Raw genomic sequence first — 26,584 nt, forward strand, 5'->3', positions numbered from 1 at the left:
TCAGCAAAAAAATAAAAAAGTTATAGTCCTGAGAATAAAGCGATACCAAAATAATTATTTTTTCTATAAAATAGTTTTTATCGTATAAAAGCGCCAAAACATAAAAAAATTATATAAATGAGATATCGCTGTAATCGTACTGACCCGACGAATAAAACTGCTTTATCAATTTTACCAAACGCGGAACGGTATAAACGCCTCTCCCAAAAGAAATTAATGAATAGCTGGTTTTTGGTCCTTCTGCCTCACAAAAATCGGAATAAAAAGTGATCAAAAATGGTCACGTGTCCGAAAATGTTACCAATAAAAACGTCAACTCGTCCCACAAAAAACAAGACCTCACATGACTCTGTGGACCAAAATGTGGAAAAATTATAGGTCTCAAAATGTGGAGACGCAAAAACTTTTTTGCTATAAAAAGCGTCTTTTAGGCTGGTTTCACACTTGCGTTTTTATCTGCATGCGTTTTTTAAAAAAACGCATGTGTGAAAAAACGCATGTAAACGTGGTAAAACGCATGCGTTTTTAGACGCATGCGTTTTTATAGAAAAACACAAGAAAACAAACAAAAAAAAAAACCCTACCCCTAACCCTACCCCTAACCTGAAATACGTGGCACTAAAATATACGTTTATATACGTATATAAGTGCCACGATATTTCAGTGGCCACATATATAAGTGCCACGTATATAAGTGCCACGTATATAAGTGCCACGTACTTAAGTGCCACGTACTTAAGTGCCACGTACTTAAGTGCCACGTACTTAAGTGCCACGTACTTAAGTGCCACGTACTTAAGTGCCACGTATTTACGTGCCACGATATTTCAGTGCCACGTATAACCACATAGTTATAGTATTTATAGTACGTGGCACTGAAATACGTGGCACTGAAATATCGTGGCACTGAAACACGTGGCACTGAAACACGTGGCACTGAAACACGTGGCACTTAAATATGTGGCACTTAAATATGTGGCACTTAAATACGTGGCACTTAAATACGTGGCACTTATGACTGTCAGAAAATGTTCATTAAACGGTTAGAGGTGAGGTTAGGGGTAGGGTTAGGGTTACCGTTGGGATTAGGGTTAGGGGTGTGTTTGGGTTAGGGTTTCAGGTAGAATTGGGGAGTTTCCACTGTTCAGGCACATCAGGGGCTCTCCAAACGCGACATGGCGTCCGATCTCAATTCCAGCCAATTCTGCGTTGAAAAAGTAAAACAGTGCTCCTTCCCTTCCGAGCTCTCCCGTGCGTCCAAAAAGGGGTTTATCCCAACATATGGGTTATCAGCGTACTCGGGACAAATTGAACAACAACTTCTGGGGTCCAAGTTCTCTTGTTATCCTTAGGAAAATAAAAATTTGGGGGGCTAAAAATCATTTTTGTGGGAAAAAAATATGTTTTATTTTCACGGCTCTGCGTTGTAAACTGTAGTGAAACACTTGGGGGTTCAAAGTTCTCACAACACATCTAGATAAGTTCCTTGGGAGGTCTAGTTTCCAATATGGGGTCACTTGTGGGGGGTTTGTACTGTTTGGGTACATCAGGGGCTCTGCAAATGCAACGTGACGCCTGCAGACCAATCCATTTAAGTCTGCATTCCAAATGGCGCTCCTTCCCTTCCGAGCTCTGTCATGTGCCCAAACAGTGGTTACCCCCCACATAGGGGGTATCAGCGTACTCAGGACAAATTGGAAAACAACTTTTAGGGTCCAATTTATTCTGTTACCCTTGTAAAAATACAAAGCTGGGGGCTAAAAAATCATTTTTGTGAAAAAAAAAAGAATTTTTATTTTCACGGCTTTGCGTTACAAACTGTAGTGAAACACTTGGGGGTTCAAAGTTCTCACAACACATCTAGATAAGTTCCTTGGGAGGTCTAGTTTCCAATATGGGGTCACTTGTGGGGGGTTTGTACTGTTTGGGTACATCAGGGGCTCTGCAAATGCAACGTGACGCCTGCAGACCAATCCATTTAAGTCTGCATTCCAAATGGCGCTCCTTCCCTTCCGAGCTCTGTCATGTGCCCAAACAGTGGTTACCCCCCACATAGGGGGTATCAGCGTACTCAGGACAAATTGGAAAACAACTTTTAGGGTCCAATTTATTCTGTTACCCTTGTAAAAATACAAAGCTGGGGGCTAAAAAATCATTTTTGTGAAAAAAAAAAGAATTTTTATTTTCACGGCTTTGCGTTACAAACTGTAGTGAAACACTTGGGGGTTCAAAGTTCTCACAACACATCTAGATAAGTTCCTTGGGAGGTCTAGTTTCCAATATGGGGTCACTTGTGGGGGGTTTGTACTGTTTGGGTACATCAGGGGCTCTGCAAATGCAACGTGACGCCTGCAGACCAATCCATTTAAGTCTGCATTCCAAATGGCGCTCCTTCCCTTCCGAGCTCTGTCATGTGCCCAAACAGTGGTTACCCCCCACATAGGGGGTATCAGCGTACTCAGGACAAATTGGAAAACAACTTTTAGGGTCCAATTTATTCTGTTACCCTTGTAAAAATACAAAGCTGGGGGCTAAAAAATCATTTTTGTGAAAAAAAAAAGAATTTTTATTTTCACGGCTTTGCGTTACAAACTGTAGTGAAACACTTGGGGGTTCAAAGTTCTCACAACACATCTAGATAAGTTCCTTGGGAGGTCTAGTTTCCAATATGGGGTCACTTGTGGGGGGTTTGTACTGTTTGGGTACATCAGGGGCTCTGCAAATGCAACGTGACGCCTGCAGACCAATCCATTTAAGTCTGCATTCCAAATGGCGCTCCTTCCCTTCCGAGCTCTGTCATGCGCCCAAACAGTGGTTACCCTCCATATATGGGGTATCAGCGTACTCAGGACAAATTGGACAACAACTTTTGGGGTCCAGTTTATTCTGTTACTCTTGTAAAAATACAAAAGCTGGGGGCTAAAAAATCATTTTTGTGAAAAAAAAAAAAGAATTTTTATTTTCACGGCTCTGCGTTATAATCTGTAGTGAAACACTTGGGGGTGCAAAGCTCTCAAAACACATCTAGATAAGTTCCTTAGGGGGTCTAATTTCCAAAATGGTGTCATTTGTGGGGGGTTTCAATGTTTAGGCACATCAGGGGCTCTCCAAACGCAACATGGCGTCCCATCTCAATTCCAGTCAATTTTGCATTGAAAAGTCAAATGGCGCTCCTTCCCTTCCAAGCTCTGCCATGCGCCCAAACAGTGGTTTACCCCAACATATGGGGTATCTGCGTACTCAGGACAAATTGCACAACGTTTATTGGGGACCAATTTCTTCTCTTACCCTTGGGAAAATAAAAAATTGGGGGCGAAAAGATCATTTTTGTGAAAAAATATGATTTTTTATTTTTACGGCTCTGCATTATAAACTTCTGTGAAGCACTTGGTGGGTCAAAGTGCTCACCACACATCTAGATAAGTTCCTTAGGGGGTCTACTTTCCAAAATGGTGTCACTTGTAGGAGGTTTCAATGTTTAGGCACATCAGGGGCTCTCCAAACGCAACATGGCGTCCCATCTCAATTCCAGTCAATTTTGCATTGAAAAGTCAAATGGCGCTCCTTCACTTCCGAGCTCTGCCATGCGCCCAAACAGTGGTTTACCCCAACATATGGGGTATCTGCGTACTCAGGACAAATTGCACAACATTTTTTGGGGACCAATTTCTTCTCTTACCCTTGGGAAAATAAAAAATTGGGGGCGAAAAGATCATTTTTGTGAAAAAATATGATTTTTTATTTTTACGGCTCTGCATTATAAACTTCTGTGAAGCACTTGGTGGGTCAAAGTGCTCACCACACATCTAGATAAGTTCCTTAGGGGGTCTACTTTCCAAAATGGTGTCACTTGTAGGGGGTTTCAATGTTTAGGCACATCAGGGGCTCTCCAAACGCAACATGGCGTCCCATCTCAATTCCAGTCAATTTTGCATTGAAAAGTCAAATGGCGCTCCTTCCCTTCCAAGCTCTGCCATGCGCCCAAACAGTGGTTTACCCCAACATATGGGGTATCTGCGTACTCAGGACAAATTGCACAACATTTTTTGGGGACCAATTTCTTCTCTTACCATTGGGAAAATAAAAAATTGGGGGCGAAAAGATCATTTTTGTGAAAAAATATGATTTTTTATTTTTACGGCTCTGCATTATAAACTTCTGTGAAGCACTTGGTGGGTCAAAGTGCTCACCACACATCTAGATAAGTTCCTTAGGGGGTCTACTTTCCAAAATGGTGTCACTTGTAGGGGGTTTCAATGTTTAGGCACATCAGGGGCTCTCCAAACGCAACATGGCGTCCCATCTCAATTCCAGTCAATTTTGCATTGAAAAGTCAAATGGCGCTCCTTCCCTTCCAAGCTCTGCCATGCGCCCAAACAATGGTTTACACCCACATATGGGGTATCAGCGTACTCAGGACAAATTGTACAACAACTTTTGCAGTCTATTTTCTCCTGTTACCCTTGGTAAAATAAAACAAATTGGAGCTGAAATAAATTTTGTGTGAAAAAAAATTAAATGTTCATTTTTATTTAAACATTCCAAAAATTCCTGTGAAACACCTGAAGGGTTAATAAACTTCTTGAGTGTGGTTTTGAGCACCTTGAGGGGTGCAGCTTTTAGAATGGTGTCACACTTGGGTATTTTCTATCATACAGACCCCTCAAAATGACTTCAAATGAGATGTGGTCCCTAAAAAAAAATGGTGTTGTAAAAATGAGAAATTTCTGGTCAACTTTTAACCCTTATAACTCCCTAACAAAAAAAAATTTTGGTTCCAAAATTGTGCTGATGTAAAGTAGACATGTGGGAAATGTTACTTATTAAGTATTTTGCGTGACATATGTCTGTGATTTAAGGGCATAAAAATTCAAAGTTGGAAAATTGCAAAATTTTCAAAATTTTCGCCAAATTTCCGTTTTTTTCACAAATAAACGCAAGTTATATCGAAGAAATTTTACCACTATCATGAAGTACAATATGTCACAAGAAAACAATGTCAGAATCGCCAAGATCCGTTGAAGCGTTCCAGAGTTATAACCTCCTAAAGGGACAGTGGTCAGAATTGTAAAAATTGGCCCGGTCATTAACGTGCAAACCACCCTTGGGGGTGAAGGGGTTAAATGTGCCAGACACCTCTGCAGTGGATCTGGTCTTCAACCTCTTGATAATCGAGGATTTGGTCGCAGGGTGGATTTTTGGCATGTTGTCAGAGCTCAAGTTGCAGTTCAAGTGAAGGTCTGGGGTGCTGAGTTTCTTTTTATACACACACACTAATTAACGATCATTTACTGAGCACAGGTGAGGAATGGATGTAAACTAGGATTGGGTGCATTATGTGACCAGGCGACAAAACATTTGCCTTAACAAAATCTAACCATTCTGTGTCCATTAACTGATCAATATTTCTGCATTGATGCCAATTTATTTTCTTAACCTAAACCACATTTTGGAGGGTATCAGCTTTCAAAAGAATAATTTATACAACCAATGGATGAATTTAACGTCAGGTTATAAGCCTTTATTTACGTAACATGGATAAGCGACATAATTTCTCTCAGGGAGTGTAGATACATAGATAATAGACAGATAGATGATAGATAGAAAATAGATATATATGAGATAGATAGATAGATAATAGTTAGATGATAGGTATGAGATAGATAGATAGATAGATAGATAGATAGATAGATAGATAGATAGATAGATAGATAGATAGATAGATAGATAGATATGAGACCTTTGTTTATACTCAGTAGAATGTTTTACCTGATTTTTTAGTACATTAATGGTGTTGTGCAAAATATTTCTTTCGACTCCACTTCTGGGACATGTAATTAAGATATCCACATCGTGTCCAACATCTTTACCCCTGTTGATTTAAGGAAAAATATTTCTTGGTCACAGATTTTTGTACGTTCCCCACATTTCATCATGTCTGCTTTGTGCCGTGAGTATGTTCCCATCTATTTCATACATAACTAGTGTTGAGCATTCCGATACTGCAAGTATCGGGTATCGGCCGATACTTGCTGTATCGGAATTCCGATACCGAGATCCGATATTTTTGTGATATCGGGTATCGGTATCGAAACAACATTAATGTAAAAATGTGTAAAAGAGAGAATTAAAATAAAAAATATTGCTATACTCACCTCTCCGACGCAGCCTGCACCTTACCGAGGGAAGCGGCAGCGTTCTTTGTTTAAAATTTGCGCTTTTCTTTCCTTTACGTGAGTCCCGGCTTGTGATTGGTTGCGTGCCGCCCATGTGACCGGGACGCAACCAATCACAGCAAGCCGTGACGTAATTTCAGGTCCTTCAGGATTTTAAAATTACGTTCCGGCGTTGTGATTGGTTGCGTCGCAGTCACATGGGAGACGCAACCAATCACAAGCCGTGACGTCACGGGAGGCTGGACACGCGCGCATTTTAAAATGGGCGCGTGTCCAGCCTCCCGTGACGTCCCGGCTTGTGATTGGTTGCGCCGCGATCAACCAATCACAAGCCGGGAGGCTGGACAGGCGCCCATTTTAAAATTTTGAAATGCGCGCGTGTCCAGCCTCCCGGCTTGTGATTGGTTGACCGCGGCGCAACCAATCACAAGCCGGGACGTCACGGGAGGCTGGACACGCGCCCATTTTAAAAAGCGCGCGTGTCCAGCCTCCCGTGACGTCACGGCTTGTGATTGGTTAATGGCGGCCATGTTGCCGGGACGCGGACCAATCACAGCAAGCCGTGACGTAATTTCGTCACGGCTTGCTGTGATTGGTCCGCGTCCCGGCAACATGGCGCCGTGACCAATCATAAGCCGGGACGTCACTGGAGGCTGGACACGCGCGCTTTTTAAAATGGGCGCGTGTCCAGCCTCCCGTGACGTCCCGGCTTGTGATTGGTTAATGGCGGCCATGTTGCCGGGACGCGGACCAATCACAGCAAGCCGTGACGTAATTTCGTCACGGCTTGCTGTGATTGGTCCGCGTCCTGGCAACATGGTCGCCCTGACCAATCACAAGCCGGGACTTCACGTAAGCAAGTAAAAGCGCGAATTTTAAACAAACAACGCTGCCGGTTCCCTCGCTGAGGTCCAGGCTGCGTCGGACAGGTGAGTATAGCGATATTTTTTATTTTAATTCTTTCTTTTACACATTTATATGGATCCCAGGGCCTGAAGGAGAGTTTCCTCTCCTTCAGACCCTGGGAACCATCAGGAATACCGTCCGATACTTGAGTCCCATTGACTTGTATTGGTATCGGGTATCGGTATCGGATTGGATCCGATACTTTGCCGGTATCGGCCGATACTTTCCGATACCGATACTTTCAAGTATCGGACGGTATCGCTCAACACTATACATAACATAAAAAATTAAGAAAACATCAATAGAAGAATCCACATCTTATGTTTTTCGTGTTCCTGCCACTTTTACCCTTTGTCTTGGGTGTATAATATCCTGAATCACCAGGATCTTCTGTAGTCAAATGGGCTTCTAATTAGTGAAGAACATGGACCCCTTAATGTGGAATAGAACCTTATAGTGGACTAAGTTGCCGAAAGCCCAAAAGGGAGGAGAATATGGAAGGTAGCATTAAGCATTGATAATGTGCAGTCTTCAAAAGTTGGGTGACAGTATATAGTTCCCCCAAAGATACAATGGAACAGAGGTGTCATGCCTTCAGCCGCGGGCCCAGTCTCTCAAGGACAGGGAGATCAGTGTCTATCACGCAGCCCTGCTTCCTGCACATACTTAAAGCAGCAGGGCACCTGTTCTCTATTAGGGCTGTCTGTGCTGTGATGCTCTGTGCCTGTGCATAAAAGGCATCCTCCCCTTAAGGGAGGTGCCTGGGCAACGTGTTCATTCTAAGGATCGTTGCCTCCTGCTCAGGCCACACTCTGCTGTGCTTTGCGATTGGAAGTCTGTGGCTTTGGACTATAATATCTCTGTCTCCACAGAATCCTCTGCTGGCAGTTCCCTATCCTGGATTCCTCTGGCATCTATCCAGATACCACTACCTCCTGGATCAGTCTTTCCAGGATTACACGGAACTCCCGGGATTCTCTCCACCGACAGAGCCAGTATTCTACAGTCTCTGCTATCTGGTTTGTATGGGTTGTCTCTCTGGTCCGGGATTCGCGGCATTAAGGCCTCGTGGTGTTGTGACGGGGAATCCCTGTATAGGGGTATACCTTGCCCGTTGCTCCACTACGTGGTACAGTGTCGTGGTCCAGAGGGTTCTCCCCTCAGGCACCTTTTTCCTTTTTATTAAACTTCCTTTAATAAATATCTTTGGTTTTATGAAGCTCATTCTCCTGTCTCTTGTGTATCGGGTATACAGCTACCACTGCACCATCAGTGGTCTAGTGAGTCCACGATACATCTTCACGCCCTGTGGGCATAACAAGAGGGCTGAATCTGGCTGACTCATCTTATACCCCAGCCATGATTAAGCTCAGCAGTCTGTGTATTTGCCCTCCAGAAGTACATTCAATGCCGACGCTGTTAGAAACATGAGAATATTTAGCACATTGAAATGTGTAATGATTAGTTGTAAATAATTAGTATATTGTGTTTCACAGTTTTCCTCCTACACAGTTTTTGTTTCTTGCATCAAAGCGGAGTCACATAAAACAGATTGAGAAATAAGCAATAATCACTGAAAATGCAGACAAGATAAAAAATAAATACAAATAAATTTCTCAACCTGGGAATATAATTTAGAACTAATGTACTGTACATCTGAGGGAGCTGAGGTGTCCCACAAATGGCAGACCGTGAACATTCGGAAACCCAAAGCAGAATGTCTTTGCCCCCTGCCACCCATTTCTCACAGTCAGGAGGATTAATATGGAGCACGCACACAAGCTGGGTTCCCTTCATACCCAGCAGGTGTCGGTCATTTTACACAACAGACACCCACCTCTAACTGCCATGATTGGAGCTAGCTCTGAAACAAAAAAGTTTAATCCCTTAGATGCCATGTGGAGGAATGACAATGACTTGTAAATATTTAGACTGGGGACGCTCTGACACCCCCATTGGGCCATTACAATGTGATCCTGATGGGCTGTTCAATGACTTTCCCCAATGGGGTTACAATTTGAACCACTGAGTCATCATGATCAGCCCAGTAGCTCAGTGGTTAGCAGTGTATCCTTGGAGCACTGGTGTCCTGAGGTCGACGCTCATCAATGGCAACATCTGCAAGGAGTTTGTATGTTCTCCCCGTATTTATGTGGGTTTTTTTCAGGTTCTCCGGTTTCCTCTCACACTCCCAAGACATACTGATAGGCAATGTAGATTGTGAGCCCAATGGTGACCCTGATAATAATGTCTGTAAAGTGCTTTGGAATTACTAGCGCCATATAAGCAAAGCTATGGATTTCCCAAATTTCTCTATAAGCTCTTGAGGGGGGTACAGAGGTCACCATCACCCCAGGGCCCGGGAAACTGGTGAAAGCCAAAAGGTCCCATTGCTGCCCTATGTGATCAGTAGGGTTGAGCGAAACGGGTCAGCAATTTTCAGAAGTCGCCGACTTTTGGCAAAGTCGGGTTTCATGAAACCCGACCCGACCCCTGTGTGGGGTCGGCCATGAGGTCGGCGATCTTCTGAATCTGGAATCGGAATTCCGATACCGATTCCCGATATGTTTAAGATATCGGGAATTGGTATCGGAATTCAGATTTAAGTGTAAAATAAAGAATTAAAATAAAAAATATCGCCATACTTACCCTCTGACTGGCCCTGGTACTAACCGGGAACCTTCCTTCCTTAGAATCAGCCTTCCAGGACCTTGCGGTGACGTCGCGGTGACGTCGCGGCTTGTGATTGGTCGCGCGGCCCCCATGTGACCGCTCGCGCGACCAATCACAAGCCGCGACGTCACCGTGACGTCACCGAAGGCCCTGGAAGGGCTGATTCTTAGGAAGGAAGGCTGTCGGAAAGAAGCAGGGCATGTCCGAGGGTGAGTATATACCTAATAGGAATATACTCACCCTCGGCTTCGTTCCAGCAGCCTTCCTTCCTAAGAATCAGCCCTTCCAGGACCTTCGGTGACGTCACCGAAGGTCCTGGAAGGGCTGATTCTTAGGAAGGAAGGCTGCCGGAAAGAAGCAGGGCGTGTCCGAGGGTGAGTATATACCTAATAGGAATATACTCACACTCGGCTTCGTTCCGGCAGCCTTCCTTCCTAAGAATCAGCCCTTCCAGGGCCTTCGGTGACATCACGGTGACGTCGCGGCTTGTGATTGGTCACGCGAGCGGTCACATGGGGGCCGCGCGACCAATCACAAGCCGCGACGTCACCGCGACGTCACCGCAAGGTCTTGGAAGGCTGATTCTAAGGAAGGAAGGTTCCCGGTTAGTACCAGGGCCCGTCAGAGTGTAAGTATAGCGATATTTTTTATTTTAATTCTTTATTTTACACTTAAATATGGATCCCAGGGCCTGAAGGAGAGTTTCCGCTCCTTCAGACCCTGGGAACCATTGGAAACCCAATGCACTGCATTGGGTTTCGAGTTTCGGCCGACCCCGACCTTGACTTTTTTATAGGATCGGCCGATTTCACTCGACCCGACTTTTGAAAAAGTCGGGTTTCGTGAAACCCGACCCGATCCTATATAAGTAAAGGTCGCTCAACCCTAGTGATCAGACCAAAACTATAAATAATGTGAGATCATTTTGGACCCAATTTGAGATTTTTTTATGGGACCTATGAGCTTCACATTATGCCTCTGTAGAAAATAAAATATGAAATGATCTGGGATTTGGATGTTTCGCCCCCAGCAGTTCGCCGCCAGCAGTTTGCCCCCAGCAGTTTGCCCCGGGTACATTTCGTCCTTGTACCCTGTTTTGCCCCCAGAATTTTGTGTTTGGATGTTTTGCCAGTTTGTCCTTGTGGTTCATGAATTCCCGTCAGTCATCAATCCACATATCACAAAAGTACTGTACAGAGAGCTGCACTTTTGTGACATGTTAAATCAACTATTTCCATCTGACGCCACGGGGAACCGCTACACTGCACTCCGTGACCCAAGGAGCTGCAGCTGCAACAGGTAAGTACCGTATTTTTCAGACCATAAGACACACTTTTTTTCCTCCAAATTTGGGAGGAAAGTGTGGGTGCGTCTTATGGTAGGGATGTAGCATGTGGGGAGGGGGGCAGCAGTGAGTGGGATCGCACTGTTATCCCACTTCAGGATGTCCCTGCTGCCCGGAATCAGCGCTGGGAAAACCATGTGGTCCCGATGATTAAGTGCAGTGAATATTCATTAGCGGCTCCCCGCCCACCGATCAGCTGAGTGGTGAGCCGGGAGCAGCAAATGAATACTGGACTTAAGCAGGGACACGCATGGCTTCCTCAGCGCTGATTGCTGCAGCAGCTAGGGAGATTTGTGTGTCCTGGGGAGGAGGCAGCAGCAGCAGGGGCCAAAGCGGAGAGGAGATCGCTGTATACCTGCCTGCCATGCCTGGATGCCGAGTGCTGTGCACAAACAGGACCTGTGTGATGTCAGGAGTGGGCGGGCTGGAGCATCACATGGCAGCTCAGAGCCCTCCCTCTTCTTGACATCATCACAGGTCCTTCAGGCTCTCCACTAGAATCTGCAGGCTTCCTCAAAACCTGTGCTGTGGAGAGGCAACAAGAGGGAGGGCTCTGTGTGTGCAGTCATGGGATGCTTTTACCTCACCACAGGCTGGCAGGCTGCCACAATTAAGAGGTTAGTCTTTACAATACACAATAAAGCACTCTGCCACTCCTGTGGTGAACTATAACTCCCAGCATGTCATAGGATCTGCAGGACATGCTGGGAGATATAGTTCTCCCATGGGATTTTAAAGCAGCACTCCAGTGCTATTTTGCAGTGCTGGAGTGGTGCTTTCAATATCAGCCCTGTGCCCCCATTCTTATACTCACCCTCCAGCAGCTTCATATAGTACTGTACAGACACCACACTGGTCCTGCAGCTTCCAACATAATAACATACTATTATATGTAATAACACCACATATAATAGTATGTTATTTATGTTATTAAATATTTTACCACATTTTTTTGCTTCAAATATTTTTTTTCCCTATTTTCCACCTCTAAAACCTGGGTGCGCCTTATAGTCCGGTGCGTCTTATAGTCCGAAAAATACGGTATCATCCTGGGGGCCAAATGCTGGGGATGAAATGTGCGTGGCCGAAATGTACCTGGGGCGAACTGCTGGGGGCGAAACATTCTATAACCAAATTATCTACATAGCAACATTCTTTAGCCCCGTTATAAAATGTGTTACTAAATAATTACCCAGCTTAGTATTTAATATATCTCAATTCATCACTCTATCGATGACTTGTACTGGCTGTTAATGAATGGAAACATAGTTGTTCCTATTCAGAAGTTGGCATTTTCCTCCTCTGCTCATACAGTCACATTTGTAGGTTTCTTTTATAGTTTGGCAGAACCATAGTTTGAAACTCAGAGTGCAGAGAATTGACTAAACTGATGTCAAAAGAGCTCAGTTAGACTTGTCTCAAAAATCAGTTTTTTGGTTCTTTTTGCATATCCGAAAAAAAAAACAGATGTTTTTGATCAATGTGCTAGATTCAATTTTCATCCACTTTTGTTCCATGTGTTAGGCTTCTACCATCAGTGAGACATCTATTATTGTAGTATGCAAAAAAACATCCAGGCTTCTCCCACCCATTAAACAGTAAAAAGCAGATGAGGCATGAATGGCATCCTAGTGCCATCATTTTTGTTTCTTTTCTTTTTTTTGCAAAAACCATTCACTTAAATGAAAGCATTTGTTGCCCAATAAGGTCAAAACAGATCATGGCTCTGAGAGTAAATGTGAATATGCAAATAGTCTATAATGGTACTTGTTCTATCAGAAAGACCATGTACATGAAACACAAACGCTTGAGGCCTTGCTGACAGTAAACACAGCTGCAAAACTTTGTTTTTATTATATAACGATTAAGCACCTTTGGGGGCATTTTTTTCTACTTTAACACATACTGTATATTTTTGGTTATAAAGAATTTTTGCAATAGGGTTTCATTCAAAATGTTGGACAATGTGGCTTATACATCCTCTATGTATCATAGTACATAGTAGATTGCAGAATGAGTTAACAGTGAATCCATCAGTTAGCTCCATGTATATATATCTCTATTTATTTTTATAGCAAACTGGGAACAGAGAGCAAGATTTTCTAAAAATTGAATAATTCCTTTAAGAATATAATTTTGGAATACACATCACTCCTGGAGCTTGAGTCCCAGAATAGTTTTCCATTCCATATAACACTGGATAGGTGCACTCCTGCATCCCATGGGTGTAATTCACCAACAAACAGTTACATTTCACAGATGACTTTTCCCTTTTGACACCTACTACACTTAGTAAAGACATCTTTTGCAGTCCATCTGATCAAGGTCCATTATTGACGTGTAAGGGTCCAGCTATGGCGAGGTTTGTTTTGCGGTTCCAAAGCACCCATTTTCAGTTCGACTGAGTGTGTGCTATCTGGGGGTTTGTTGCTTACTCCTCTTTGACCAGTTTACTTGTTGCCTTTAAGTAGCCAACTCCTTCTAGCTCCCTAGGTGAATTATGCCTCCATCCCCTCTGTTTTTGCTATAGCTGGTACTGACTGTAGGTGAAAATAACTTTCTTATTACTCCTCTGATCTCTGCACTCCAGCCGTATAAGTAGTCAGTTGTTGTAGAACTTGCTATCCCTTTAAATCTTCTGTCGCTCTTCTATTACTCAACAATACTTCTTATCTCTCCAATAGCTATGGGATGACAGTAGGTGTGGACCCACTGCGCCACTGGCTGGGGTTACCTTAAAGGGGTGTAACTAAGTAGCTACCTGCTCATCACTAGAGCTTCTGATAATGAGGGTAGGCTTGGGCCGTTATGGTATCCACCAGATACCACTCCAGGGCTGTGCCAGACCTGCAGCAGCTAACCAAGGGTCAGAGCCACAGCCATGAAGCACAGAGGGAATAAACAGAGACATGGTCAGGAAGTCTGAGGTTGGGGTAGCATCACAGATTCAGAATACGAAGCACAGGTCAGGAGTGGAGAGGTCAGTAAAAACAAATAAACAAGCTGGGTCAGTAACAGGAAAGTTAAAACAAGAATGCTGGTTGGGGATATGCCAGGGAAGGAAAACTCTGCAGGACACAGTGGGTTAAATTCCTGCAGAGTCTGGCCACTCCTCCCTGTAGCCAGGTGGAGACTCTCCAATAACAGAGTAACAGGGGAATGCAGCAGAGCTGGAAGTGCTGCAGAGGCAGTTCAGCTCAATGGCCTGACACTGGATGGAGCAGAGCAGATACCGCAGTGAGTATTATGGCACTGAGAAAGTGTGCAAGTTATTGGCATGACAAGCTATTCATCAACTGCCTAACAACAAGAAACTAGCTTCATAGGTGCCCTCCTAAAGCTTCTCAACCGGGTTTGGCACTATTTATTAACCCTGTCCTAGGCTAACCAATTGCAGCAGAACACAGTGGATGTAAAATTACAGGAAATAAAACACACCATACAGTACATCAATACTTAAAAGTCCTCAGAGAGGGTGTTTGGTCCTTCTTTAAAAGGTGTAGAAGTTGTTTAAACTAATTTTTGTTTTGGATTGCACAATAAAAAAAAAATATTTATCTCAAAATCAAAAAGGAGACCCAGTTACTTATTTTTTAAGAATATACTACTTTCCATGAGCATGTTTAATTCAGAATAATTGAAAATCAAACTATGGCAGAATAATACAATGTTGATTATCTCTCCAGCAGTGATAGTAACAAAGGCTTTATTAAACGAAATAATGCAGAAGCAAAAAAAAAAAATAAGAAAACAATAAGGGAATCATGATATTTTTAATTGATTGCTTTAAGGCAATTAGTGAGTAAGAGATTATGGCATCAGAAAACATTGTTATCATGCCTGAAAATAAATTCCTGGGTGGAGGAGGATGCTTATTTTTCTTAAAAACATGTGCTTCATCTGCGACAGCGATCAGCATCATCGCCTTTAGATGCCCATTTTCAAATCAGATTCACTCCAGTGCAGATCATTTGCTCCAGTACCATCTGAAAATAATTAGAATTTGCTATTTCTGTCAGAAGCCGGTTTGTGAGATTTTTTTTTTCACATGTACAATTATTTCCAATCGTGATGTGCATGTAAAATAGATCTCATTTACCGTTTTCTAAACAAATGTCTGTTTGATAATATATGGAGGATATACACATTCTTTCTAAAGGCAAAGGATTAACATTAGTTGGTGGCTACTGAGCCTCTTGTGTGGCTCCTCACTGTATTTTCTACAGCTAGCCTGCTGCTACTCTCTCTCCTGTGAACCATGTCTTTGGAGTTTGGATTTTATCTTCAATAAATTTTGATATTTTTGGAAGCTGGATTCTTTTTTCTATTTGTTCTATATATTTTAGATGGCTGTTAGCCAAACGATGCCTTGGGCGATCGTTTGGCTGACAGCCATCTCAGCCGACACTCCCTTAAACAGGAGCGCTCATTTGGCCGATCGCTCCTGTGGTCTCTATGACAAAGCCACCGGCAGACACATTGGTCGGCAGCTTATCTCAGTGAAAACAATACAATCAGCAATCCATAATCAAACATGCACAATCGACATCATTCCTGACCAAGAGCGGACACTGATAGAAAATGGCCCCTGTGTAAGAAAAACAGAACAATATATGAGCACTTTGGAGTCCAATAGGCCCAGCTGCGTCCCGCTCCTCTGTTTTTTATTCACTATATGATTCTAGATAGATTAGTTGAGGATGAATTCGGTACAATTACAGTACATGACTGTCTTGTTGCTCCTCTTTGCGAAAAATACAGCCCTACACACACCGATCCTAATAAACTGCAGCTTCATCCCCCTCCGGTCCAGTTTTCATTCAATATATTACTCTAGATGGATTGTTGAAGATTGAGGCTATGATCAGACGTTGCGTTTTTGCAGCGTTTTTTTTTTCCCCGTGCTCTCGGCATTAAAGAAGCAACCTCAAAAAGCAGAGTTTGCAGCAGTTTTGCTGTTTTTTTACTGCCTTTTTGTCAGGGTACATTTGTCTCTTGTACATGCTGATAAAGTTTAGTGCATAAAAATAAATCTCATTCAACTTCATCAGGTTTTTTTCACCAAAAACGTAGCAAATTTGCATACAAAAACACATAAAAAAAAGCCTAAGGGGAATTCTGAACATTTATGAAAATCCTGCAAAAGGCAAAAGTGAAATAAAAAGTACTAGAAGATAGTAAGATACTGATTTCCTACATATAACTTAATATATTCACATAGTCTACTAATTTACACAAAAAAGTAAGAATCATCGGTATAATGAAAGGCAGAAACAAAAGTTTAATTTCACATGTGATATTATTTTTATGTTCTCTTTTTTTCCAGAAAATGTTCCCTTTAATAATTTACTGTGAGTAAGGTCTCATGCGTAAAGAACATGAATACAATAGTTAAATACGGGTATAACGCATTTGTTAGCTAAGGTTGACCACCATTAAAGCACGCGCAAATTATCCCCAAACCTATTATTACATTTCCAGCCAAAATTCTAATATTATCTCAGTTAGACCAGAGTTATCATTACTGGAGCATAAGAAAAACCACAGAACTGCAATTAACAATAGGCATGTAAGGGATAATTATTTTTTAACAAATGGAAAATTGTTTAAAAAATGGAAAATTTGTCACATAAAAGCTTTTCTATTTTTTTTCTTTTAAACGGCTACATGAATGGTATGAGCTGGTAGCAAATAACTTTTACCGTATAGAAACTTGGCTTACCATAGACACAATATCAAAAATATCATCAATTTTGTAATAAATAATTCCCATGAAGCTGCCTAATCTCAATAATGGTAGAATGACTTAGGATACAGTTGTGGCCACAAGTATTGACACCCCTGCAATTCTGTCAGATAATACTCAGTTTCTTCCTGAAAATGATTGCAAACACAAATTATTTGGTATTATCTTCTTTTAATTTGTATTAAATGAAAAAACACAAGAGAGAATGAAGCAAAAAGCAAAACATTGATCATTTCACACAAAACTCCAAAAATGGGCCAGATAAAAGTATTGGCACCCTGAGCTTAATACTTGGTTGCACAACCTTTAGCCAAAATAACTGCGACCAACCGCTTCCGGTAACCATCAATGAGTTTCTTACAATGCTCTGCTGGAATTTTAGACCATTCTTCTTTGGCAAACTGCTCCAGGTCCCTGATATTTGAAGGGTGCCTTCTCCAAATTGCCATTTTTAGATCTCTCCACAGATGTTCTATGGGATTCAGGTCTGGACTCATTGCTGGCCACCTTAGAAGTCTCCAGTGCTTTCTCTCAAACCATTTTCTAGTGCTTTTGATGTGTGTTTTGGGTCATTGTCCTGCTGGAAGACCCATGACCTCTGAGGGAGACCCAGCTTTCTCACACTGGGCCCTACATTATGCTGCAAAATTTGTTGGTAGTCTTCAGACTTCATAATGCCATGCACACAGTCAAGCAGTCCAGTGCCAGAGGCAGCAAAGCAACCCCAAAACATCAGGGAACCTCTGCCATGTTTGACTGTAGGGACCGTGTTCTTTTCTTTGAATGCCTCTTTTTTCTCCTGTAAACTGAGGAAGAAACTGAGTATTATCTGACAGAATTGCAGGGGTGTAAATACTTTAGGCCACAACTGTAGGGGAAAAAAGAGGTAAGTAGGTGAAAAGTATCATCAGTAACTTAAAGGACGCCATTGAGTAAGTGGGGCACAGCCTATTGAATTACATCAATCCCTAGAAGAGTTTAGTGGGAACCTGTCAGTAACATCATCCCTGTGCAAGGGTTGTGTAAAACATTATGAAGGATGCCTGTCACGACATCATCAGAGGTGCAACTGTGCTGACAGAAAATGTATTGATATGAAAATTAGGGTTACAAGTGCACTGGTGGGCGTACATGGGCACTTGCAGTCTATGGCCGGGGTCACACGTGCGTATGCAATGCAAGAAACTCACGCATCAATACCTGGCACTGCCGCCGGCACTTGGGACAGGAGCTTGCGGCTACATCTATTTCTATGCAGCCGCATGCCCTGGTCCCGAGTGCCTGCGGCAGTGCCAGGTATTGATGCGCGAGTTTCTCACATTGCCCATGCAAGTGTGACCCTGGCCTATGGCTCCTCTTCGCTTCTCCCCAATGTCACCGCGTCTTTTTTCTTGATTGACAGTGGAAAGCAGAGGTGATGCCATTCAGGAGAGCCATAGTCTACACCGTCAATCAAGAAGCTTAGGACAGGGCAAACTGGTAAACAGCACAGAGGAGCCATGGACTGCAAGGGAACTGATACACCCAACAAGCCTGATTTGTATATTAATAAAAGATGATTTTCAGCACAACAGTGAAATGCATGGCACTGTAAGGGTATGTTCACACTAGACATTTTTTCAGCCCTTTTTTTCTGCAGAAAAATCTGATCTATTGACAGGAAAGAAGCTGTAGAAAAAAAAGCATGTTTCCTTGTTTTTTTGTGTGTTTTTCTTGCGTTTTTGATGTGTTTTTTTTGCGGTGGTTTTGGCATGCTAGATTTGTCTCTTGTGCATGCTGATAAAGTTTAATAGAGACAGTTTAGAGATACAAACACAATAGTGTCACAGACAGTGCAGGGATAATATACACAGTGATGTAATAATACAGATATAATAAAAGCTGTGATGTCATAGTATAGAGGTAGGAACAATGACATCACAGTACAGGGATAATAAACACAGTGATATCATAGTAAAGGATAATAAACATAGTGATGTCACAGTATAGGGATAATGAACACAGTGATGTCATAGAACAGTGATGATAAACAGTGATGTCACATTACAAGGGTAATAATAACAGCGATAATATACATAGATTAGTGATGTAATAATACAGATATAATAAAAACTGTGATGTCACAGTATTGAGGTAGGAACAATGACGTCACTGTACAGGGATAATAAACACAGTGATGTCATAGTACAGGGATAATGCACACAGTGGTGTCGTAGTACAGGGATAATACACACAGTGATATCATAGTACAGGGATAATAAACACAGTGATGTCACAGTATAGGGATAATAGACATAGTGATGTCACAGTACAAGGATAATAAACAAGGATAATATACACAGTGATGTCAGAGTACAGAGATAATGGACATAGTGATGTCAGAGTACAGAGAAACTAAACAGGGATATCATATAACAGTGATAATAAACATAGTGATGTCACTATACAGATATAATAAATATGGTGATATCATAGTATATGGATAATAGAAACAGTTATATCACAGTTCAGAGATAATTTTCACAATGATGTCACAGCACAGGAATAATGAACAGTGATATTATGGTACTGAGATATATACACAATCATATCATAGCAATTTTAATAATGTAAGCAGTATTGTCATATTACAGAGATGACACAATCAGGGTCAGAGAAAAAAATAATGGTGGGAAAGGCCCCTTAAAGTGATAAAATATTTCAAATTGAAATTAAAGGAGAGCCACTGGACCGTCCAACCATCCAATTTAGCGGCACCTACTAGTCAGTAAGTTGTAAAACAAGTATTATCGGCAGCTCTTGTTGTCTTCCGGACCACTGGGTAGACGCCCCAATGTAGATTGCAGCTCTCCGGTGACGTCGGCACTTTAAGAAGCACTTTTTGTCCAATTTCTTTTTGTTAATTTATAACTGCTAAATCAGCAAATGATATAATGAAGCCGCAGTTTGAGGACATGCAGGTTTTCTGTCTGAAAAATTCCTAAAATAGATTACGGAGTTTGTTTTTTAACGTTCTGTTGATATTACTGCTGATTCAGTTGTCATGGGACAAAGCCTAAATAACAGGATTTGAAGGCAAGAAAATGCGGCTACTTTGCTACTTAATAGGGTTTTTTTTTCTGAAACTCCATCTTCAATCTCTAATAATCTTCTTATATAAGTATAGTCTTCGAGCTCTACAGCACCAAACCTTATGGGAATATAATTTAAAGTGTGCAGGCTAGAAATTGATGCAATTTTCTTGTCTCTCATTAATGCCTATACACTTGTAGCAGGTAGGAGGAATAAGATAAAGTAGAATAAAATCTTAAGTACAGCAGAAATTAGAAAAGAAAAATGGGTCCTTTGTACACTTCTCAGGGGACTCCATTTTGTCTTTAGAAAATACCGAAAAGTCGTTGCCTGCCTAGTTTACGGGCATTTTTATGTTAATTTTTATCACCTTTGTAACAAGGTAAATTATCCTGAATGCCTTGAACCCATAAATAGTCTTAGCAGCCCCCCGCGGTGCAGAAGTATTGTGCATGCCCCTTGGTGTGTACATGCACTTTGCATTAATATAATACAGATTGCCATTGTAATTCTGTTTGTATTAACATCATGGTATCAGCGAGCGGTACAAGAATTGTTTATTTCCATTTGTACCGCAGCTCTCACTTACATCTTTTTAGATGCAGGAGTCTAATATGTGCCATAAAAAGCCAGAAATAATGGATCTGGAGAAATGAGACTCTAAATAGGTTTCTTTTATAACTTTGTACGATATTAATACACTGATTTCTAGTGTAGATTGGAAGCTACAGGTTTCTCAATGATGTATTGCACAACGTCGGAGAACCGTTCATTTTCACCCGCTAAAGGAAATTAATATAAATTGAAGATTTGGCAATCCAATTATGAGCAAAAAAAGTTGTTTTTTTATTTCATTTCACACTGGCAATCCACTTATATAAATAGTTCACATTTTGGAGAATCTTTAGGTCTTCATTAGAACTATGGTATACAAAAAAGAAGAAATAACAAAACTGAAAATTGAAAAATGTCTGACATCTAGTGCAATGCAGTGTTTGATCCATGTGATATCTGTGTAGAATTGTTTGACTCACGTGATCCTAAGTTTGGAATTTTTAAGTTTTGTTATTTCTTCTTTTTTGAATACCTTAGTTCTGATGAAGGCCTAATGATTGGCCCAAATGTCAGTTACTAATATAAGTGGATTGCCTGTGTGAAATAAAGAAAAAAATATTTTTTTGCTCATAATTGGAGTGCCAAGTCTACAATTTGTATTAGCTCTGGAGTAGAATCCTACTTGAGCATTCATCTGGGAGGAGTGCTGAGCAGCCTTTCTCAAATTCATCAAAGAAAATCATTCATAGGCTCTCCCTCCATGAATACAGAACATATAAACATTTATAATTAAAGGGTTTATTGAGGACTAATTTTTTTTACTATGGGCATTAAACTATCAAGCAGGTTGCTAACTACATATCTGTTCTACCCTGCACCTGCACAGAGCAGTCACTGACCGCTCCTGCCAGAAATTCAGCTGCTCAATGTCAACAAAGTAGCTCTTCCTCTTCAGGGCTGCTCTATCAACGTGGCGTGACTATTGACGACATGCTGACTGACAGTTGGCACCCCAGAGTTAGGCATGACGTTGGCAGTCATGCCCAATCAACAGAGCAGAGCGGAAGGTAAGCTGCTACTTTCTGTAATGTCAGCAGAAGCCACTGAATCGCCGGCAGGAGAAGTCTGTGACCACTTTGTGCCAGCATAGGCCGTAAAAGAAAGTCCTGGATAAACCATTTAATAGTAACACAGAGGATATACATTAAGGTCTATTACAAATATAACGTGGAGCACTGCACATACATAACATGTGATATAATGAAGCAAAGGGGGCACCACCATGTAGATAGGGATCAGCCTTGAGCATACCAAAATAGACTATATAGTGGAAAAAAGAAGCAAGCCAAACAAAGGTCACCTACAAAAATCACTATTTTGCTCATTATATCACAAGACAAAAAGAAACCTCATAAAGTTAAGAACTAAGAACAATTAAAACAGCCAAATGGCTAAATGTGCAAACCACAACAAGCCCATAATAGGGTTAATGTCTAACCTCTCATGCCTGTTAGAACAATGCACTGAACACCAAATGCTGAAGCACTAATTCCCAAGTTATATAATAATGCTGATTAGATAATGCATTGATGAGAAGCACTGAACAAAGGAATACCAGTTCAACATGGAAAGATTGTATATGCTAATCTACTAGCACCAATAATATAGTAATACAATAACAATACAAATATAAACTTCGGATATCAAAGAATCATGACAAACAAAGGTCGAAAGATCATATCCAACAAGGCTAAAGTGCAAGGTAAAATAAAGCAATCCTCCAGTTTACCTGGTGTTAGGGTACCGTTACACAAAACGATTTACCAACGATCACGACCAGCGATACGACCTGGCCCTGATCGTTGGTAAGTCGTTGTGTGGTCGCTGGCGAGCTGTCACACAGACAGCTCTCCAGCGACCAACGATGCCGAGGTCCCCGGGTAACCAGGGTAAACATCGGGTTACTAAGCGCAGGGCCGCGCTTAGTAACCCGATGTTTACCCTGGTTACCATCGTAAATGTAAAAAAAAAAAAACAGTACATACTCACATTCCGGTGTCCGTCAGGTCCCTTGCCGTCTGCTTCCAGCACTGACTGACTGCCGGCCGTAAAGTGAAAGCAGAGCACAGCGGTGATGTAACCGCTGTGCTCTGCTTTCACTTTACGGCCGGCTTTCAGTCAGTGCGGGAAGCAGACGGCAAGGGACCTGACGGACACCGGAATGTGAGTATGTACTGTTTGGTTTTTTTTACATTTACGATGGTAACCAGGGTAAACATCGGGTTACTAAGCTCGGCCCTGCGCTTAGTAACCCGATGTTTACCCTGGTTACAAGCAAACGCATCGTTGGATCGGTGTCACACACACCGATCCAACGATGACAGCGGGAGATCCAGCGACGAAAGAAAGTTCCAAATGATCTGCTACGACGTACGATTCTCAGCGGGGTCCCTGATCGCTGCTGCGTGTCAGACACAGCGATATTGTATGGATATCGCTGGAACGTCACGGATCGTGCCGTCGTAGCGATCAAAGTGCCACTGTGTGACGGTACCCTTAGTTGTGCTTCCTGCTTGAAAGCATGGAATGAGTGCATCAGAGCGGTATACTATCGGCACAATGACAAGACATTATACCTCACCAAAGTTGGGTTCCTTTTTCCTCTACATTGTTGCCTGTGCACATGGACTCCATTATTTATTTTATACCATGCGTTTCACCAGACAACTTTTGTGAGGCATAATTTCTTTTTGACCTATGTTTGTCGTGACAGCAGCTCACCATTAGGGCCTTCGGTCTGTCAGTACCGGGGCGCAGTTACAGCCACCACTATCTATACACACAGCAGTGACTGAACCCGCGTTGGCGTCTCCCCGTGATTGAAACCCAAATGTTATCAAAATAGTACTTACACCATTCCTGTGGATGGTGCCCAAGTAGGATCCTACATCAGTAGGACCTTCATCAGTCAGACAGATTGCGGTGTGCGAAAGGATATAGGTAATAATGAACGCTCAGGATTAGCAGCATGTGCCACGGCAGTGTATGGCGCTACACTGCCACAGCCCATGCTGCTGATCCTGAGCGGTCGTTATTACCTGTACCCTTTTGCACTCCGCAATCTGTCTGACTGATGAAGGTCATTATATGACCAAAAAGCCTTCTTTATTTTTGGATTGACTACACACAATAAAATTATCTTCTTACAACTTTTATCTGTAAGAATAAGACCTCTTGGTATCTGTTTTGATCTATGTGTTTATTGTTATGCTGTAATGTCTATTGTCTGTACATGTCCCCTCTAAAATGGAAAGTGCTGCGGAATATGTTGGCACTATAGAAATAAAATTATTATTATTATTTGCGTTCCAAGTTATCTACAAGTGAAACCCAAATGTTACCGGGAGGAATAAACTTAATTTCCTCCCTGCAGCGGGGTCTAAGTGTCGGCACCGGACAGTTTAAGAACGCTATTAACTTGCATATTAACTCCACATTTGCATATTAATAGCATTTTTTCACATGACTTTAAGGGCTTTTTTACTGAAATGTAAGCATTTATAGGCTTTTATTAAAATGTTGAAATCTGGCTTCTACAGCCTATATGCATCACAGTACATAGCAGAATTCAGAATGAGTTACCAGTAACCTGATCTCTTTTCTTCTGAGCTCTTCTCATCTAACACTGAAGGGTTACAAAGACACCAAATAGTACTACATTATCATAAAGCAAGTTCTCAAAATCTATACAAAATCTACATAAATCTATATTAACCTAAATATAATCTATTAAAGCACATTCATAGCTACAATTCCATCCAGACATAAAGTAAACCCAGCAAAGACAAATAAAGTTGCAAACAGATGGGCTTCCTGATAATTTTCATAAAAATGGCTCCCTCTAGGATCTGTCATTGACATATGTATTATGTTACTGGGAGAAAAAGACTAATAAGTATTAATTTAATGAATGTTCCAAGATCTGCTTTTAATTAGTTTTTTTTTTTATAAAAACGGAAATATAACAATCAGCTTTTGTCTGCCCCATGTTAATAATAACAACTTTTTTCTGAAGGATAAATGAGCATTTAATTCTTACAAGGAAAAGTATTATCTGATAAAATGGTTCTTGTATTAAAAATGACAAGACCTAAAAACACGTCCCCAGCTGGGAATTAAAAGCTGTGACAGATGCAATAATATGATATAATCATTGTGGACCCATGTATCGGTTGGTGCAGATTTGACGCAATTGACTCAACACTTAGGATTGTGAACTTGGAATAATAATAATAATAATAATTTTATTTATATAGTGCCAACATATTCCGCAGCGCTTTACAAATTATAGAAGGGACTTGTACAGACAATAGACATTACAGCATAACAGAAATCACAGTTCAAAATAGATCATGAGAAGATAACATGTGTACATGACACCCGTTGCCCGTTGGTTATGTGCTGTACTGAGGCTTTGAGACTAAAGATGAGTGAATCTTTTGAAATTCGATAATTCATCAGCTTTAACAAATTTTTCCCAAAAAAATTGATTTTCAGCAGATCACAAATGCTCAATTTCCCATGAAAAAAAATCACATTTAACAGTTAGAAGTTTCCCATGACTGTCTCCAATCCCCTTCAAACTATTTTAAGGGAACCTGTCAGTTGATTCATGATGCCCAAACCATGCAGCCACTCATGTTTTTCTATTAAGTGCTCCGGCATTTCAGAGAATACACAGTTTGAATGGCCGACCAAAGTTTGAAAAGGCGAAGTGACTTGTCTGCCACTGACTGTCACGTAACGGACACGGCTTAGCTTACTTAGCCTACGCTCCCACATTGCCAAGCCACGACAACGTGGGGCATGTGTCCCAGGTGGTACTAGAATGTGGACCCACTGGACCACAGAGGAGAATGCGAGCCTACCCGATCTAGGGAAGGGCAGTGACCAGGGTCTTTGGCAGCTGAGCATGTGGGCAATGTGGTAACATGCAGGAATAGATGACACCGCACAACTTCAGGTATGAAGAAACATAAAGTTTACTAAACAAAGTCACATACAGAAACAAGACATTACAATGCCAGGCTCCCGATTTCGCACATCTAGCAAGGGTGAACATCTCAGGACAGCAGACGTCAGACGATGGCAAGAGGTCATCATGGGTTGATGCAGTCCAGCGGTCATCTGGCACGGGCATATCAGGAGAACCTCTCTCTCAGGCCTCAGGCGTGGCACAGCAGGAGAACATCAGACACCATCCTCGGACAGACGTCATCACAGGATGGACCCCAGGGAACAGGCTGGACATTGGGACACAGGCAAAACACGGACATCACAGGTCCAGGAACAGCAACTCAGGACATTGGTTAGTCAGGACACACAGGCAGAGTCATCACTGGAAAACAAGGCTGGAAACTCCCCAAGACCACGGAGGAGGAGCTAGTCCAGGAACACAAGTAGAACCAGCTCAGAACTCAGGCTGGACCAGCAGGACCACGGACAGGAAATTTGGACTCAGGCTGGACATCTAGGATGAAGACAGGACATCTGGACTCCGGACAACAGACACGGCTCCAGGCAGAGAACGGCAGGATATCAGGGACACCGACAGAACATCAGGGAAGACTCCAGGCACCAGATGACGGTCATCAGGCTCCAGGCACCAGGCAGCAGTCATCAGGCTCCAGGCACCAGGCAGCGGTCATCATGCTCCAGACACCAGGCAGCATTCATCAGACTCCAGGCACCAGGCAGCGGTCATCAGGCTCCAGGCACCAGGCAGTGGCCATCAGGCACCAGGCAGCAGTCGTCAGGCTCCAGGCACTAGATAGCAGTTGTCAGGCTCCAGACACCAGGCAGCAGTCGTCAGGCTCAAGGCATTAGGCAGTGAACATCAGGCTTCAGGCACCAGCCAGTGGTTGTCAGGCTCCAAAGAATGGACACGACCTAGAAATGAACTCAAGCGGTATGGTGCAAGCACAGCAGCATCGGACCGGAGGTGGACAGAGCTAGAACTGCATAGAAGGCTGAGCACAGAGTAGTAGGCACTCAGCAGGAACACCAGACTCCATCTTCAAAAGATGAACACAGGTTTATTTTCAAGACATA

At 42.2% G+C, this 26,584-nt stretch overlaps 1 protein-coding gene across 1 annotated transcript in view; it reads right to left on the bottom strand.

Moving 5' to 3' along the window:
* Positions 1-26,584, bottom strand: part of DNTT (DNA nucleotidylexotransferase) — a 463,694-nt gene that overhangs the window by 152,445 nt on the left and 284,665 nt on the right. Inside the window, exon 8 of the mRNA XM_077258544.1 lies at positions 5,770-5,872. Within this exon, the coding sequence (XP_077114659.1) occupies positions 5,770-5,872 (103 nt within the window). The remainder of the gene's footprint in view (positions 1-5,769; positions 5,873-26,584) is intronic.

The sequence above is a fragment of the Ranitomeya variabilis genome, chromosome 4, assembly GCF_051348905.1.
Source record: "Ranitomeya variabilis isolate aRanVar5 chromosome 4, aRanVar5.hap1, whole genome shotgun sequence".
NCBI lineage: Eukaryota > Metazoa > Chordata > Amphibia > Anura > Dendrobatidae > Ranitomeya > Ranitomeya variabilis.